This window comes from Grampus griseus (genome assembly GCF_964374135.1).
Source record: "Grampus griseus genome assembly, chromosome: 1".
NCBI classification, from domain to species: domain Eukaryota; kingdom Metazoa; phylum Chordata; class Mammalia; order Artiodactyla; family Delphinidae; genus Grampus; species Grampus griseus.
Genome location: NC_139017.1, coordinates 43,630,485 through 43,648,929, shown reverse-complemented (window position 1 = coordinate 43,648,929; position 18,445 = coordinate 43,630,485). Strand labels below are relative to the sequence as shown.

Sequence of the window (18,445 nt, the reverse complement as noted above, 5' to 3'; positions counted from 1 at the left end):
TTTTGCAGTACACGGGCCTCCCACCATTGTGGCCCCTCCCGTTGCGGAGCACAGGCTCCGGACGCGCAGGCTCAGTGGCCATGGCTCACGAGCCCAGCCTCTCCGCGGCATGTGAGATCTTCCCGGACCGGGGCACGAACCCGTGTCCCCTGCAACGGCAGGCAGACTCTCAACCACTGCGCCACCAGGGAAGCCCCCGTTTGCTTTTTTAATAAATATTTTTGTAAAAACTCCACTGCATGCTTGAGAAAATGTATGCTTTATAGTTGTAGGATGGAGTGTTCTGCATATTACCATTAGGTCAGTTTTACTTATTGTGGTATTCGAATCTTCTACATCATTACTGTATCTATTTGCCTGCTTGTTTGGTCAGTTACTGAAAGGAGTATGTGGACAACCCCACCGGTTGTGGATTTGCCTATTTCTCTTTCTAGTTCTGGCAATTTTTGCTTCTTTTATTTTGAGCCCATGTTATTAAATAATGCAAATTTGGAATTACTTTATCTTCCTGGTAAGTTTGCAGTTTTATCATTATTGAGTGTACCTCTTTATCTCTAGTAATAGTTACTGCCTTAAAGCTAACCTTGACTGATACTAATATAGTTACACCGCTTTTCTTTTGGTTATTATTTGCATGGTAAATATTTTCCCACCCTCTTTTTTTCAATTTCTGTATATCAGTGTTTTACATATTGACTTATAAGTAGCAGATTTTGTGTTTATTTCATCAAAGCCTGCCAATCTTTGTCTTTAAAGGACACTTAAGACATTTACATTTAATGTAATTGAGTCTGAATCTGTGTCGGTCTTTTAAGGTCAAAACATCTTTTAAACAATTTTTTTACATTCAGGAAAGAGTTCATTGACACCTATGAGTTTAAGAAATTTATCTTCTCTGATTTGTATCCAAACATGCAAGAATTTATCAGACCTTCTCATCTCCTGTCATTCCTTTGACTGCTGTATAATGAAAAGAGATCCAGGAACTAAAATATGCTAAGAACATTTCTAATCTAGTGTTTTGGGAATTTTGCATACAACTCTTGCTTTTTTCATGACTTATCTACCTAATTCCAATAAGCAGGGCATTACCAATGTATCTATTAATATATCTTTTTTTACAAAATACTATAAAGATTTCATTTTTGATTGCAGGGCTGTAACTCCCAAATGAGCGCGTCAGAAGTCTCCTGTAGTGAAAGTACATCCTCCTGTCAGTCTCTTGAACATGGCTCAGTTCCAGAAATCCTCATTGGCCTGCTTTATAATGCCACAACTGGGAGACTATCAGCAGAAGTGATAAAAGGCAGCCACTTCAAAAACTTGGCAGCAAACAGACCACCCAGTGAGTGAAAAATATTTTTCTTAATTCTAGTGTTTTCTGTACTTATGAGACTCGCAGTGTAGGGCCTTCAGTCCTATCATTTAGTCTTAACCAATCAATGATGGTTTAATCATCAGCTAATCTGTTTCATGTTTTCTATTTCCAGCCATTTGGGAAGTAGAAAGATCTGAAATTCAAAATATTAATTGTAAGGTGGCAAGACTTTAACTTTTTCTGTGTCTGCAGAATGAATTAGCCCCATCATAGCCATTATCTTCTAATGCCAGAAAAAGTTACAGGTTTTTTTTTAAAGGTAGTAACACTCCACAAATATGATGACGAATGCTTATAGCTGTTGTTTTTAACTGAAGATCGATGTCATGTTTCCTGTCTGCATGCAGTACTATGAACTAATGTGTGTACTTCTATATTTTTCCTTCTTTTCTCCCTTAACAATTTAAGAAAAAACTGTTTCTTCACATTTTTCCTCCTTTAAAATTATAAATCAGTACTGCCAGCAGAATCTTTTCTTAAATGGAATGTGCTTTGCTTTTACCAGGACAAACAGAATAAGGAATAGTTTGATATTTATGCTCGATGCTAGGAAAGGAAGGCTAGATGGTGTAGATACCTCTGCCCTGTCTATATGCCTCTCACTCTTCTCTCTCTTATCTCTCTCCCAGCTCAGGAGGCTGGGGATAGGTTATGCACAGAGAAATTGTCATGCAGTATACCTCCAAAATTGTTTATTGTGATCTGTAGAAATAAACTGGGAAAGTAGCAGCCTCTTTATATTTCTCTAAAATTAAAGCTGTTAATAACGGCCTAAACTCAAAATTTGACAGGAAATCTTGAATAATAATGCCAACCTTAAATTTGTTTAACAATTTCTTACAGGCTTGCTTGAAGCAATATTTCACTCCAAGTATCAAATAACTGTTGGAGGGGAAACTTTTTCCACCCTTGAATTAACTTTACTTCTAAATATCCTAAAAATTATTTTTTCAATCAAAGTGAAAAGTCATAAAAATATATTTAGTGTGCCCTCAGTAGTACTGGAAACCTCACTTCTTACATACATCATGCAATGTATCTGTGCCTTCATTAAACGTCAGAAGGCCAAAGTTAGATTTCTATTTCTACCCTTGGACGAGTGACCTAACTTCCCTAAGGCTGTTTCCTTATATGTAAAATTAAGGTTGTGTTTCTCACAGGGTAACTGTAATACTCAAATCAGATAAAGGCACGTAAAAAGGATGGAATTATTATTTGTCCCCTTTTTCCTTTCAGAAGGAAACATTCAGAGGGTGGAAAAAAGCAATTACTAGAGTAAAGAGCTTTGGAAGTGTGACTTGGTTATCGTCATTAATCCACAGTAGGAATGAAAACTCAAGTGGCCTGGGAAGTAACTTAAATGAGCAGAATTTGTAGATGAGAGAGAAGGAGCATGGAGAGGCCTGTGGTAAATGCAGGGGTGCACACCCTGCCTTAGGACATTCAGATTCAAAATTTTTGAACGTGGTCTATTATTTGGGGTTACATTTAGCCACAAGCTGTCAGTTTGCAATTCCTGCTTAGCTAATAGTTTAATTTTTTGACAAATCTTTAACTTGAAATGCTAGAAAGCAGCAGAATGAAATGACAGATTTGCCTTTCTGTCCTTGTTGCTGAACCCACTCTGATAGAAACAGAGAAACACTAATCAGAACTAAAATGAAGCAGGGGGTGGGTGGAGGTAGGGATGGACAATAAACAAGTTAAGAGAGATTTGCATGCACAACATAGAGTAGATCTATCAGGTTAAAGAATAGATTATAGCAATTTCCATTATTTTAGAATTAGATCTTCAGTAGTAGGACAGTTCATGGTATTAGCTGGGAAGTAACTAGTAGGTAAATATAAGTCAACATTAAAACTAATTATATGAAGTAGAGTATTTATAAAGTAAAATATGACAATTTTATCAGTTTGTCTATTGTATATAAGATTGTGACCCTTCATATATACCTAGGTTCTAAATTTTGAACTATGTTATAGACTGACTAATCCAATTTTTATCCCAAAGGAACAGTGGTAACATTCAAGAACAAAAATTTTGGTAGTTCTATTTTATTTTGCATAACTTAATTTTATATTACATTGGGAGTAAAAAAAAAAGTGTTTGAAGTGTTAAATATTGCATGGATAAACTTAAAAATTTAGAAAAATAATGATCCTTTAATGACTTTTATTCAGTCTTTTATGGTCCGATAATTTGCATGATTCTATGTTCAATGTGCTTTAGACCAAGAAAATGTCCTTATAAAGGTGTCCCCCTTTAAAACAGTGTAATTTTTGTTTAAGATGACACAATGACCTTAAAAATTCTCATTCCATGAAATTTACCCAACATACCCTTTTTTCAACCCTCTACCTGAATTAAAATGCTAAAGTTTTGTGTTCTTCCACTCCAGTGAACAGTGTTTCCTCTTTAATTCTAACCTTTGACCCTCTTTCACCCAACAATTGACATCTGGTCATTATTTCTTTTACTGCTTTCCACCCCCTGTTGTCAGATGGACTGTTCTGTTGTCTAAAACACTTGATAGGTGGACAGGTTTATATAATCCGAGGTGAGTTCCTGTAGAGGCTAATTGGATGTTGTCTTTTCATGCAAAAACAAAATACCCTAAAACTTGCCAGCAGTGAAGCTGTCCACCATGTTGATTTCCAAAAAAAATGCACATTTATTATCTGTGGTACTTTAAAGAAAACTAACTTAGAATTTATCTCTGATTATGGATGATGGTATTGAGTATCTATAAAACTAGCAAAACTTTTTAAATTAAAGGTTTATTTTTTCATTCATTATATTTTGACTCATAAGTAGAAATAGATATTTCATGAGAAATATTGCAATTTTCATTAAAATTAATTGAAATTTTGATACGAAGTACACATGATGGATCTACATGCTGAAGATAATTTGCATGAGTCTAAAGAACTTGAAAACACAGTTGTTTGAAAAGAGGGTTTATCTCCCAAGTAACCAGGTAATGAACTGTTATGTTTCACTTGGTACACTAAACATCACATCAATTTTTTTTTTTTATAATTCATGAAAATAGTTAAGATACCATACCTAAAATTTCACATTAAATTGTGCCAAAAAGGAATCCTGTAGTATTTAACTATCCAAAAAGCACATTAAATGTATTCTTGCATGAAACCAGGAGAAAGTTTTACTTGATCTGCTAAACTTTGAGCCCTTAGTGCATTTGGCTTCATATTGGCCCTTAAATGTTTTAAAAATATATTTAAAAACCACATCCATGCAGAGATTTTTTTGACATTTCATCCTAAGCTGTTTTGATGTCATCTTTGCATTCTTGTCTTTCTCTTTCCCTCCTTACCATTTGCCTTCATTTCTATTCGTTTGTTTATTCTTACACTCTGAAAGCACAGTGGAATGCTTTACAGTGTTGTGGCTAATTGAGCTTGCTAAGTGTTTATTAATGCTATGATGTCCTGCTTAGTGAAGCTAAACGGGGGTGGGGATGGGAAGGGCGGGTAGTGGGAGGTCAAGGATGGGGGTGGGAGGGTGGAGGAAGGATTATGAGGTATACCTTTAAATTCTAACTCTAATGTAGAAATAGTGAGGTTAAGATATTATTACCCCCAAAAGATTTGATGCCTACTTAGCATTCTCTGTACTTGTCACATTTTATTATCATTTAATCAAAATGGAATTATTGGATTTCTACTAAACATGGTATACACCATATCCTTATAAAGTATAAACACTTAATCTTCTCAGCAAGTGTTACAAGAAAGATGTTTTGAGTTTGTTTCAAATATCTGTGGTATGTTGTTTTTTTCTATAGATACATATGTTAAATTAACTCTACTGAATTCCATGGGTCAAGAGATGTCCAAATGCAAGACATCCATCCGCAGAGGGCAGCCAAATCCAGTATACAAGGAAACGTTTGTTTTTCAAGTGGCCCTATTTCAACTCTCTGATGTGACACTCATACTGTCTGTGTATAACAAACGCAGCATGAAGAGAAAAGAGATGATAGGCTGGATTTCTTTAGGTCTGAACAGCTCTGGAGAAGAGGAACTCAATCACTGGACTGAAATGAAAGAGTCGAAAGGACAGCAAGTGTGTAGATGGCACGCGTTGCTAGAGTCGTGATGACTAGGATTAATGAGCAATTGCAGTTCAAGGCAGCATCATTTCTGAGTACAACATTACTCTTCTTACCTAGTCACCATGGGAAGATCTATTCTTTGAAGAATCATCTTTAACATTCTACCCAAATGCTTTAAATTCTGTGGAAAGAACATCTAATACGGACATAAATGAAGAAAAGAAGTGTCTCTAGTAGAGCTTGTTTGAGAAAATGAGAAACTTTCATCTTTCTTAAACTGACAATCCTCCAGAACTTTAAGAGCGTCGTTTTGGTTTGAAGTTAATTTTACTCTAGCAAAAGAGCCAATAATTTTATGAAAAATCAAAATTATAAATGATTTTGAAAATCAGAATTTTTAGTTACAGCACCCTTTTAGGTCACCCTACATATACACAGGACATATTTTGACTGGCTCATCCCTGGTGTTCGTAATGTTCTTTAATATGAGAAAGTCATTCTCCAGCGTTGTCAGTCAGATCTAACGGTGAAAGGTTTCAATCACATTGAAAATCATTTTATTTCAGATATTTTCCCTTTGTGCACTTAGTTTTGTTGTGCCTCAGTTCTTCTCAATAGCACTAAGTCTAAGTGCAAGCAAGTATTCATTTTCATAAGGGAATGTTTTTTATGTGTTATTTTAAGAAAAGCTCACTTCTTCATTTGCCTCTGATTTTGCCTGATCCAAAGAGACCAAGTTACTGTACTGGTCCCTTGCAAGTCTTCTAGACAGGTTGTACTGTAGACCATGTAACTTTCTGTTGAAAGCACTTCCTGTATTCTTGTATTCCAATGTAGGAAGCTAATAGAGCAGGACTTCACTTTAAAATCTCTTTCAATGGTTGACTCTTAAAAATTGTAATAATGTGAAAATACATTTTTTACAAACTAAAAAAATATAGTGAATAAGCTGTTGAAAATTGAAAACAATTCAAGTTAAAGAAAATTTTAATCATCTGCTCTGAGTATTTAGTAACCAACACTGCATAAAGCAGGTAGCATTCAAATAAGAAACAGTTCTCTTCACTCTTACTTCAATTTGTATTTGTGATCTAAAGACTCTCCAGTTCCAAGTGTGAATCAGAACATCATGTTAAAAACAGTTCTGAGATTCCTTAAGACGTTTCTAGTGACTTGTGACTAGATTTTTTGAGATTTACAGGTACGTTCTTCAGCGTGATGTCATCCTGTGCCTTCCATGTAAGTTAAATTTGCTCATACAGCTTGAAAGTTGTATTTGCAAAATTAGGCCTTCAATTTTTATAAATGTGAAGATTAGATTCCTCAGAACAGTGTCACAAGATCTTTATTTCCTCAGAAGGATGTAAAAGTTGTATAATGTGCTAATTTTTTTAAATGGCAAGGCATTTGTTGTTTTTATATTTAGGAACTCTGATTACCAGGAATATTATAAGCTGTTTTCTTTTTAATTTTGCTTCTTATCCAATATATAATTTTATGCATATACTTTATTAAATAGAATATGTTTTTTATATATGAAAAATATTTTTTTTCTCTTTCTAATTTCTAGTTAAATTAGAAACATACTATTTACCAATTACTAAAAAGCGGTATATCATTGTTCCTAGTCCCAACTAAGTACTATGTATTATTATAAGCTAGAACTTGTTATTACCATAATAACAAAACCATGCATAGATATTATTACTTCAGCTTGGCTGTACTGAAAGGCCTTAAAAGAAACCCAAAAGGACAGTGAACTCCTAATATTTTTTAGTTTAAAAAATGGCAGCTCTATGCATTCATACATATGAGTTATATGATAAAATACAAATGCCGTATCAGGTGACATGGGGTTTAAGAATGTGTGTTAGAGAGTTGCATTAAAGGGAAAAATCTATTCTTTTATTATTACATTAATGAGCATTTTCCAGGGTTTTATAAATGAGTTAGGTTATAAAGTTAAAACATGAATCAAATGACAGAATATCTCATGAAAGTATTTTTAGCAACAGTTATGCAAAGAGATTGGAAGGGGGGCAGTAGATTTTACTGAGAAATTGGTTTTAGGCATTTGATGCTGCAAGTATCTTTTCTGGCTTTGAAACAACTAACTGCATTGCTAACAACTGGGATCGCCCTAATAATAAAAAGAGTCTTATCTGTAGCTGTAACAAAGCCTAATCAAATACATATGAGACCAGCTTGGTGCTTTCTCCTACAGCAAGGAAAAGAACACTAACTAAATGTTATTTGTTAAATCTGTCTTTCTTCAGACTATGCCCAGAATTGTGTGTGTGTGCTTGGATACATCCTTAGGGGTTTATCTGGTCTGAGTATATCAAATCCGGTATGGCCTAAAATTTAATCAACAATTTTTAAATATTTCAAGAAAGACCCTACCTCCACCCCAGCTGCCAAGTCCTTAAAAATTATGAAGTGTATGTATGTGTATCTGTATACACACACACACATGCCTATACACACAACATATATATACAATATGTATATGTGTGTGTGTGTGTGTATATACAAATATATATATGTATTTGTATAGGTGAAGGTGCCCTGGCTTTCTCAGCTAACTAAATAGAAAAGCATTTATCAAGTTTATGGATTATTTTTCTCCTCCGTATGTTTACGAGAAATTATATTTGGTTTTGGGTGCTATTTGCTGCCATTCTCCTCCACACACAGCAAAATATATATCTTTTTATCCTTTGGATTGACACAGCTTAGAGTAATTACTCCCCCAAATTTGTCTCTTATTTTAGAAAAAGATTAAATAGGGCTTAAGAGACCCACTCACTCTACTGAATCTAACTACGAGACGGTACTACTGCTCTTTTGTGTGCTTGGATTTGCATGAAAGCTTAAAGGCAAAACATTGTATCTTAGCAATTAAAGCAAATAGGGGCCCACTGGTGGGCAGCAGGTGTTGTCTGAGAAACTTGAGAAAGATAACCCACTTTCTTATTTTCCTCTTAAAATCCCCTAAGTTTTATAATAAAATGAGATAGTCCAAATACAGCGACTGACTGGCATTCATGGGAGCTCCTGAGCATGGAATTACAAGTTTTATTTGTCTCCCAAATGAGCTGCAACATGTAGTTGTTTATTACTGCCCAGGAAGCAAAGTATATTTTATTTTATTTTTATTTTTTATTTATTTATTTTTTGCGGTACACGGGCCTCTCACTGTTGTGGCCTCTCCCGTTGCGGAGCACAGGCTCCGGACGCGCAGGCTCAGCGGCCATGGCTCAAGGGCCCAGCCGCTCCGTGGCATGTGGGATCTTCCCAGACCGGGGCCCGAACCCGCCTCCCCTGCATCGGCAGGCGGACTGTCAGCCACTGCGCCACCAGGGAAGCCCGCAAAGTGTATTTTAAATCAGAAAAGAATTTGTTTAGTATATCCTCTTACCTTTAAGAAGTTTTCTTCCGTAATCTTATGTCTTCTGTACTATTCGCATTTTGTGTGAAATCTCTTTGCGTATTTTCTTACTGTGCATTCAGTGAATTCTCAATAATGTTGTATTTAGTGACAAAAATAATAAACTGAATCACAATTTTTAGAAAAGAAAAACCAGTGAGAAAATATCTAAACTACCCTTATTAATACATACATGTTTAAGTGTAGGGCCTGGTAGGGCACTTTCATCTAGTCTAGTTCAGAAGCCCAGGGCTATATGTTAAATCATTTTCTTCATACCATCATCATTTTCACTTATCTAGTGAATCAGAAGCATAATCAATGCTTGCAAAAGGAAGGTAGAACCAGTGGGGCAAGAGTTCATAGAACTGAGGGTGTTCTTTAAGATGGAGATAGAGATCAAATGATATCATAGTTTTTCAAGTGAACTGAGAGATAGGCTATTTGAAAGTGTAAACTTTAGATGAAACTACAACAGCAGTCACCAACAAATTTTTCAAGGTCTCTATCCAGCTGTTAATGGCGATAACACAAATTCACTTCCATGAAATTGCCATTTGCCTACATAAACTAGATAGTCTACTCATAGAGATTTTTCTCATTGATAGCTATTATTCGGAAGTTTTCATTTTTTTTTCCATTTTACTGTCCCCAGTTCACCCATGACCTACACTGGAGGTGGCCATCAGTATCATCGTCACCAACCAAACTCAATATTGAGCACAAGGTTAAACGTACTATGGAGCACTTTTCTTAAATTCACTTTAAAACATCATCTGTATCCACCAAAATGTCTAATAATGATGATGGTAACCGCTATAATTTAGTAAGGTCTAGCACAATAATTTATTATTTTGATTCTCACAACAGTGGTATGAGGTAAATGATATTATCAACATTTTATAGATGAAGAAACTGCAGGATAGAGGTTAAACAGACTGGCCTAAGGTCATCCAGTAAGTAAGTAATAGAACTGGGATTAGAGCCCACATATAAATTACTCTAAAACCTATATTATACATATTGCAATTGCATCCCTCTTTACTAGTTGCAAGAAAAAACAGGACAACATTATATTCATCAGTAATCCCACCCACTTTAATTGGATGGCAGCACTAGAAAAAGAGAAGGAAAAAACAGAGCTTGGGAAAGAGAAATACCAGGCAAAGAAGAAAAGAAGATTAGAGGGGTTTTTTGTCTTCTGGGGACACAGATGGTACTTTTGTGTCATACTTTGTAGATGACATATTTTCAAAGACTTGGGGATTAATTTACTCTGCCAGTTTACCCTATACTTACTTATATTCTGAAAGTGTATTAATCAATTTGTTCTCTTCCTTGTCCACTGTTGGGAATCCAAAATACTTTAATTGTACATGATCCCCTTTCTGCCCTACGAAGTGGATAGCCTGTGTCCATGAACACGTATCTTGCCCATACCAGTGGTGAAAGGAAAGACTTGTCTTCCTCTGCACTCTGATTGCAATTTAAATTGCTTCTCTACCCTTTCTTAAGGTTTAACTGGATTACAGCTAATTTTATTACATATGTCTCTCCCCTCGGTAGTACTTAATGCTTTATCTTGTTATCTTTATGTGCCCCTTGTTCATAGTAGGCACACTATAAATATTGACTAAACTAAATTCCCTACGGAGGAAATCAATAATACTGTTATATGGCTCAATATTTATGAATCTTATGCATGGATTTATTTATGTCTTCATTAGTACCTACTATGTACCATGTATTTTTCTAAGTGCTACAAATGCAGAGATAACAAATTGGGTAGACAAAGTCTTTGCCCTAATGGAGCTTGCATGCTAAGGTGGGGATAGCCACAGAATGATGTAACTTTAGCACAAGAGTACAATGTGGAGTTCAGAAAAATCTTCCTGGAGAAAATAACCCCTGGGTTGGGTCTTAGAGAATAAATACAGATTAGACTCCCATCAAGGAACTTATTCTCTCCAAGGGCAAAATTTAAAACAGTGGTTCCCAAATTATAGTGTGTTTAAGAATTATTTTGAGAGCTTAATTTGTATTCCAAAGCCCCACCTCCAGAGATTCTATTTCATTTGGTCTGGAGTGGAGCCCAAGAATCTACATTTTATTAAGCTCCCCAGGAAATTCTGTCTGTGAGGCACTGGTACAGAATATTGAGCTCATTATATAGAATTATTGGCAGCTGTCTAACCATAGATTAGTTCTTGAAGTGTGATAGTGATAAAGAAGAGCAAGATTAAGACTAGGATTAGTGCTGTTGATGTGTGTGTGTGTGTGTGTGTGTGTGTGTGTGTGTGTGTGTGCGCGCTGCCTTAAAGAGAAAGATATTTAATGAGAAATTAAAAGTGATACTTAATTATGAGCTCCTGTGCATTCACATTCAAGATAACTTTTTCAAAGTGTTTCATGGTATAATAAATTCTATTATGTTAGTTTTATGATTCCTGAAAATTACTTTGGATTATTTTCAAATATTTCCTTCCAAACTGTCTTTACAATGATAGACACAAGGCAAAGAGAGTCTGAGGAAGGTGTTTACCTAGTACATCTGTCAATATTCTAAATGAAATAAGGCTGACCTTTAAGTATGTATGGTGGCAGCCATAAGTGGTGGCATTTTTCATTCTTGTGTATAGTAAGCTTTCTTATCTTTTGTCATCATCCTGAATGGCTTCATTGTCATTACACTCATCAGATGAACCTCATTCCTGTACTCATTCCTGGATTCTTCACTAGAAATAGCAATGTTTCTATCACTTCTGCTCTGATCTCTATTTCCTTGATTGCTTGGCTCTTTCTTAGGGTCTTTTATTTCAAGTAACAAGTTAATACAGCAGCCTCAAGTCCTCCTTTTTCTCTAAAAATAAATGCCGTATATAGGTTCATCTGAGTTCCTATTTCCCTTCATTTATAATGTAGGCATACCTCCTCCTCTGGTGTAATATTTTGCATGAATGTATTTTACATTTTGCAAGTATTTTTCCCAACAAATATCTGTGATTAACCCACTGAAAAATGAGGTTATTTGAATTTTGAAATAATATGGTATGGAATTAGGCTGTTTTGTGACTGCTGCTGTATCATTGTGTTTGGTCCGATTATAGCTTGAAATCTGGTTAACATAATCTTAACGTGAAAGAGTTTGATAAACTTGAATTATTAGTCCATTATCAAAAATGAATGTAAGAATCTTGCTTTATTCTCCCCCTAATAGACAAGTATGTATCTTGCTTAAAATGTTCCTTCTTTCTTCCTCCCACACTTTTTTCCCCAGTCCTATTCATGTACATTCACACTGGAATTCTGAGTTCATCACAGCTGCATAATTCCTAACAAAAAGTGATACCCTGACTTTTTTCATTTTAATCACATGTGCTGGATAGTAGAGAGGACTGGATAGGTTTTCTCAGAGACTAGAGAGAGAGCAAAGCATGACCCTCTTTAGTCATTAAGTTTCTTGTATCTCTCGTAATGGTTGCTATTGTTGCTGTGCACCTAATCTTGAATAGTGTGAAGTTCCCTAATATCATGCTGTATGGGTTGGGAGCAGAGAAGGAAATTTGATTATTAATCTAACAAAAATATGGCATAATTTTATTGTACATAAAATTAGTACATAAAAATTTCTAAATAATTAATTATGAGAACAAAGTCACTGATGTGGCAGTAGTTTTGCAAGATGTTTGACGTTATTTCAATGTCATTTTGACAGTCTGCATCTCAAATTGTCCTATTATTTCAGGGTCCTTTTTCACTCTTTTTTTATTATTCTGATGACTGTTTGATATTTGATTTTGTCTTTTAAATATTCAAGACTATTTTTAAAAGAAAAAACCTAACACTTTTCTGTTTCTTCCTTTAACATGTGATCTCTCACCTGACACTTTTTGTGATTAAAATGAATACCCAACAGATGAAATATAATACTCTATTATACACTGAAAAAATAATTATCTGAAATTTGTTTATATATTCAGGTATTGCTTGAATGCTTATTTCCATAAATCTAAGCGGTTAATATTAACTATGGCTATTGTATTCAATGAGAAAATAGGGATTTTTCCCTTATCTCTGAGATTTATTGTCTCTCTTGGCTTTTACATCTGGTTGAAGGCTGTGAACCTCTTGCCAGCACTTCATTTGTCAATTTCTGAGTGTGCCCACCTCCTCCAGATGGTATTATTTTCGGTAACAACCAAACCTTTTATACCCTCAGGGTTGGTCCTTACCAGTGATTCCTGTTCGTAACCCCCATTAATGTTGATGAAAGTAATATATAAGCACCAGTAGAAGAAAAGACCCCTAAAGTGTAAAGGATCAATATCTTAGCACTCTGGTATAAGATGACCCCGTTAATACCTCCATAGGATTTCAGTCGTAATGGAGTGGAAGCCAACTTCTTGGAAATGAGATTTTAGATCATTATATCGTAAATTCTCTCCTTTTGGTCTTCTCTCTTCCTCCTCTAGCTTGAACATTCTTTTTATTTTAAATTTTGTGAGAAAGCCTTTTCTAAATTCCTGGTTTTAAAATTGTTCATGTTGACTTAACTGGGCACTTTCATAATTAAAAAGGAAAACTGAAGTAGATAGTGTCATTGGAAGGCTTTGGGCAGGGAGGGTGCTTGTTCTTGTTGGGGCATTCTGTTTGCATAAATATTGAGAATATTTACAACATTCTATAACTATGTCGCATTTGTTTTGTGAGGGGAGACCAGGGTAGCTTTTACATATAAATTGGCTCTCTTAGTATTTACGTATATTTTAACAGTCCTTTGAAACACAGCTAGGAAATAATGGTGACATTTCCAACAGTATTTTGCAATTATAAATATTACTTTAAATTTACTCAGAGAAAATTTCCAGTAGTAGCTTGCATTACAAAATTAATTTATAATGTTTCTACATAATTTTATTGAGATGAGTTTTCTTTTTGTGGTGAAAATAATATAGTGGCAACAATTTTGAGGAATCTTTAAAGCTGTCACAGAGGGAATAGCCAAACTTTGGCTGGATTTTTACTAGAATTTTGAAATAAGAAAATGTATCAATATTACTTTTCAGTTCAATTAGTCTTGATGAGAAACAGTTATTATATGGGCTTTAAGGGTCTTGATAAATGTTGGCATCTGTTCTTTTTCTAAAACTCATGATGGTCATCACTGCTCAGTACTCTTACATTGTGTTTTATTTGTCAAAATAATGTAATTTTTATGGAAAACTCAATTAGTGGAATCTTTTATTCAGTATTCCCTTATTTTCTTTCCTTCTTCCTTTCCTCTTTCTTTCTTTCTTTCTTTCTTTTTGAGGCAAGAAGCTTAATAGTATAGTTTCTACAGAGCTTTCTTACTTATTTTTCTAATAATGTATATAACAGCGTGATGAAGTTTAAATGCTCTATGAGCAAAATACTCTATTAAACAACCTGAAGAAATGCACTGCTGATTAACATTTCCTTTGGTCTTAAATTGTCTCCAAATATTTTCTAGTGATTCTATACCATTAATGGATCTTACTAATATAGCGTCTGTGTGGTTATCAACAGTGTTGTATTATTGTCACATATTAATTTGCATTTTTGATTAAAAATATAAACAGATGTGTGTGTGAAACAACCCATTTTATAGAATGAGCATATATCTAACCATTTTCATGTAATTGAAAATGTGCTGTATGTTGCATTTTTTTCTCATGTCAACTTTTCTACTATCTATACACCGATTGTCTCGGTGCCTTTTTCCTTTTGTATAATTGTATTACTTAAAGAAATTGCTGACCTCTGTGTAAACAATGTAAAAACTGTTAAAATTATTAATCCAAGGAGATTTTAATGGCAGTTTAATTTTCCAGAGAATAAATTTTTGTGTGGGTTACAAGTTACTTTTCTTCACCTTTCTGTAAGAAATCTCTTTACATTTTAGTGCTCGTTTGGAATTAGTAAGCATCTGACTTCTCTGATGATGATACACAAAAATCAGCCTGAATTCTTATCGACAAATAAGTGTTACTGTGACTGTTACACAAAATAAAATAATGTCAGTTCCATAAGCAGATATCAAGTGGATATATGTAGATGTTATTCAGATCTTGAGTTTGAAAGGAATCTTATTTAAATGTGCTATAAAATATTGCTATCAAAATGTTTGGGTCATATTATTTTCTTTAATTCTAAGTCAAATCTGACATGCAAAGAAAATAGACTACAAACAAATTTAAACATTTTAAAATAAACTCCTTTAAAGTTTTCAAATCAGGAATAAAACTAAGTAGCTTTAAAGTGATCATAGTATCTTTAGCTGCAGTATGCATACATATACACTGTTATCTAGCCTCCTCTTTCATTTAATGTGAACTTGTCATAATTCATATGAGTATTCTCATTCTGTTTAACAAAATCATTTTCTATTTGGCAAGAATAGTTTGTTGATTTTTAATTCTTTTTTAATTAGGTAGTTATTGTATGTTTCCCAAAGACCTTGAATTTAGATGTTTTTCATATTTCATTCCCTTGTCCATTTTATTTCCAGCAACAAAGACTTATAAGAACAGACTTAACAAGTACTATTTTCCATATTCAAAAGAGTTTAAACTTTTAGTGCTCTAAAACTGACAGAAATTAAAGTTGCTACATTAACCTCTGAGTGTCTTTGAATCCTTAGTTCCATAACTTAACCAGAAGCCTTTTAAGTTAATTTTTTAAAGAGTAGAACACCAGTGCCCAATTGGTCTGGTTTAGGGTTTTTCTTTTTAAAAGAGTCATCGTTACTTAAACACAAGGAAAACATGAAACACTTCTGCTTAAAATAAATGGACTCATGATCTCCAACTAAGTTTACAGAATTTGTATCCCTTCCCAGTACGTGCTGCTGCATTCCCCCCTTCCCCCATGTTGGGCTTCCATTATTAAGACATTGAAGGTTGAAGAAGGAAAAATAATAGACTTGCTTATGAGTTTACCGCAAAAAAAGTCATATTCGTCTGGGTCATGGCTTGTCTGTCACAGAATTACAATTGATATAAAATGAAATTCCAGCAGAAAATAGGCACATCGGCATTACAACAAGCAAATCAATAAACTATCATTTTTTATTGTTACAGAGAGATTTAGTTATTCATCATACCATGTTACATACTTAAGATTAAGTTTTAATTGTAAATTGACTATAACTCCTTTGATCTTCAATATACAAAGTAATATTTAAGTCAATTTTTTTCTTTCCATAGGTTATCAAAATATTCCATGATGTTTCCCATTTGAAAATAGTCATTTCCAATTCAAAAATAAAAGGTCTCAGTAAAATATGTGAAGTATTTTGTTTGAATAGTACTTTATAATGAAATATACCTATTTGTAGGGCAGGAATAGAGACGTAGAGGTGGAGAACGGACATGTGGACATGGCGGGAAGGGGAGGGTGGGACGAACAGGGAGATTAGGTTTGACATAAACACACCATGTGTAAAATAGATAGCAAGTGGGAACCTGCTGTATAGCACAGGGAGCTCAGCTAGGTGCTCTGTGACGACCTAGATGTGGGGGGAGGAGGGCAGTGGGGGGCCCAAAGGGAGGGGATGTATGCAGACATACAGCTGATTAACTTCATCGTACAGCAGAAACTAGCACAACATTGTAAAGCAATTTTACTCCAATAAAAAGAAATGAATGCATATATTAGAAAAAATAGTATAATACACTAAAGGCTTCTACCTAAGTAAATGCCAAATAAATGGGAACAAATTTTAGAAGGATCTCACAAACTCAATGAGTAAAAGGAAAAAAATGAGAGCATATTCTCGGTTGACGTAAGGAAATATATCTAAGGGGAAACTTTCCAAACAGTACTTTTAATACTTTTAATATACCCACTCTACCGAAATTCATGTTTTCTCTTCTTCTTGGTCATATGGCTAGCTTACTTTTTCTTGGCCTCCCTTGAAGTTAGGTATGGCCGTGTGACTGAGCTCAACCAATGGAATATGAGCAGAAGGTGATGTGCACCAATTTCGAGGAGGCTTTTTAAGAAACAATTTTGTGCTCTCCATGCCTTCTTTCCCTTTCCACTGGCTAGAAGCGGAGGAAAATGAAAGCCGAGGGAATGGCAGAACCATGAGTTGGAAAGATCCTGGGTCCCTGAGTCACATCACAGAAAAGAGGCAACCAGATATATTTGCCTTGGAACATTAACATAAATGAGAAGAAAAACTTCTATTGTATTTGAGAACATTTTAAACTCATTTGTTACTGCAAACAATTGAAACTAAAACAAATATTGGGACCTTACAGTGGGTGTTGTGTGAGGATGAAAACCTTCAATATGGTACATTGGTTTAGCAGCCAAGCAGCCAGCAGAGAGGAAATAGATACAGCAGGCTGAAAAACTGTAATTCATTATGCAGCGGCAATATGAGTTTTACTTGGAAGGGGGTCTGTGTGACTGCTGAACCTGTAGTTTAGGGGAATTGGACAGAAGAGACAGAGTAACAGTGTGTTTGAGATTTTTTTGTTGTTGTTAAAAGATATTACAAGAAAGCAGTCAACTCAGGCTATAAATAAATGGTCTTCCAGCAGAGACTGAAGGGCATGGAGAGGGCCCGGAGATAAAGTCCCTTAGGGGTTTGAAAAGTCTGCTGCTTCTGAACCCCAAATGTTAAGATTAGACTAAAACGGGTCTTGAGTTAAAAAGACCCATTAAATCTGCACAAGAAAACAAAAGGACTCAACCATGTGGCAAAGTTCAAAATTTTCAAAGCGATGCCTCATTTCAAAGAAAAGGTAAACTTACATGCTCATGAAGCAATCTATGAAAGTTGTATAACCCCCAAGAAGGAAATAATTCTCAATGCCTACTTCCAACGAAACCATAGCATGAGAGGGAAAAGGAAAACCTTCCCAGAAGTCAAAGCAGGGAACCACTGAGAATGATGGATGAGGGAGTTTCTCTTAGAGAAGAAGCCCAGAGCAAATCACAACTCCTCTACCAGGAGGGAAGTAGGTGTTTTCACTGCTATGAATCAATGACTGCTGTATGTTTCTCATTGTTCCCCTTTTCAAATGAGAATTTTAATTGCAGTTATCCACTTCCAGCTCCACATTGTATATTTGGTAGAAGTTGGGGGTGGGTAACTTGTCTTTAAATTCCCAGATCCCTGGATTTGATGGGAAGGAGAGCGCATCACCAGAGATATGGGACTTTGAAAGGACGGCAGTAACTGGGTGGAACTTGAGGTTGTCTCCCTTAGGGAGAATGTAAGCTATTTAAAAAAACTCTTTGTTCTCCTCTTCCTCAACACACACTAGACTACATTTTCAGCCTCTCTTGCAAATGTTTGTGGCTATGTGACTGAGTTCTAGCCACCTGGAATTTGAGGGGAAGTGTACATGTCATTTCTAGGCCGAATGCCTCCTTCATCATCTCTTTCCCCATCCATTAGCTGATTACGAGTGCCCAAGGGGATGGTGGAGCGCAGGACGAAAGGAGCCTAGGTTCCTGAACCACTGCTTGGAGATCGTCTTCCTACCAGCCATCTTCCCGTGTTACATGAGCAAGAAATAAACA

The 18,445-nt window shown here is 35.2% G+C and overlaps 1 protein-coding gene and 1 long non-coding RNA gene across 3 annotated transcripts in view; one reads left to right on the top strand and one right to left on the bottom strand.

The window, feature by feature from the left end:
• The window catches only part of SYT14 (synaptotagmin 14), a gene marked incomplete at both ends in the record, with an annotated part of 147,038 nt that extends 141,537 nt beyond the window's left edge, over positions 1-5,501 (top strand). The window contains 2 exon segments of the mRNA XM_082666857.1: positions 1,156-1,345; positions 5,188-5,501. Coding sequence (XP_082522983.1) covers positions 1,156-1,345; positions 5,188-5,501 — 504 coding nt within the window.
• The window catches only part of LOC309830367, a 119,515-nt gene that overhangs the window by 48,998 nt on the left and 52,072 nt on the right, over positions 1-18,445 (bottom strand). The gene's annotated exons all lie outside the window — the stretch shown is intronic.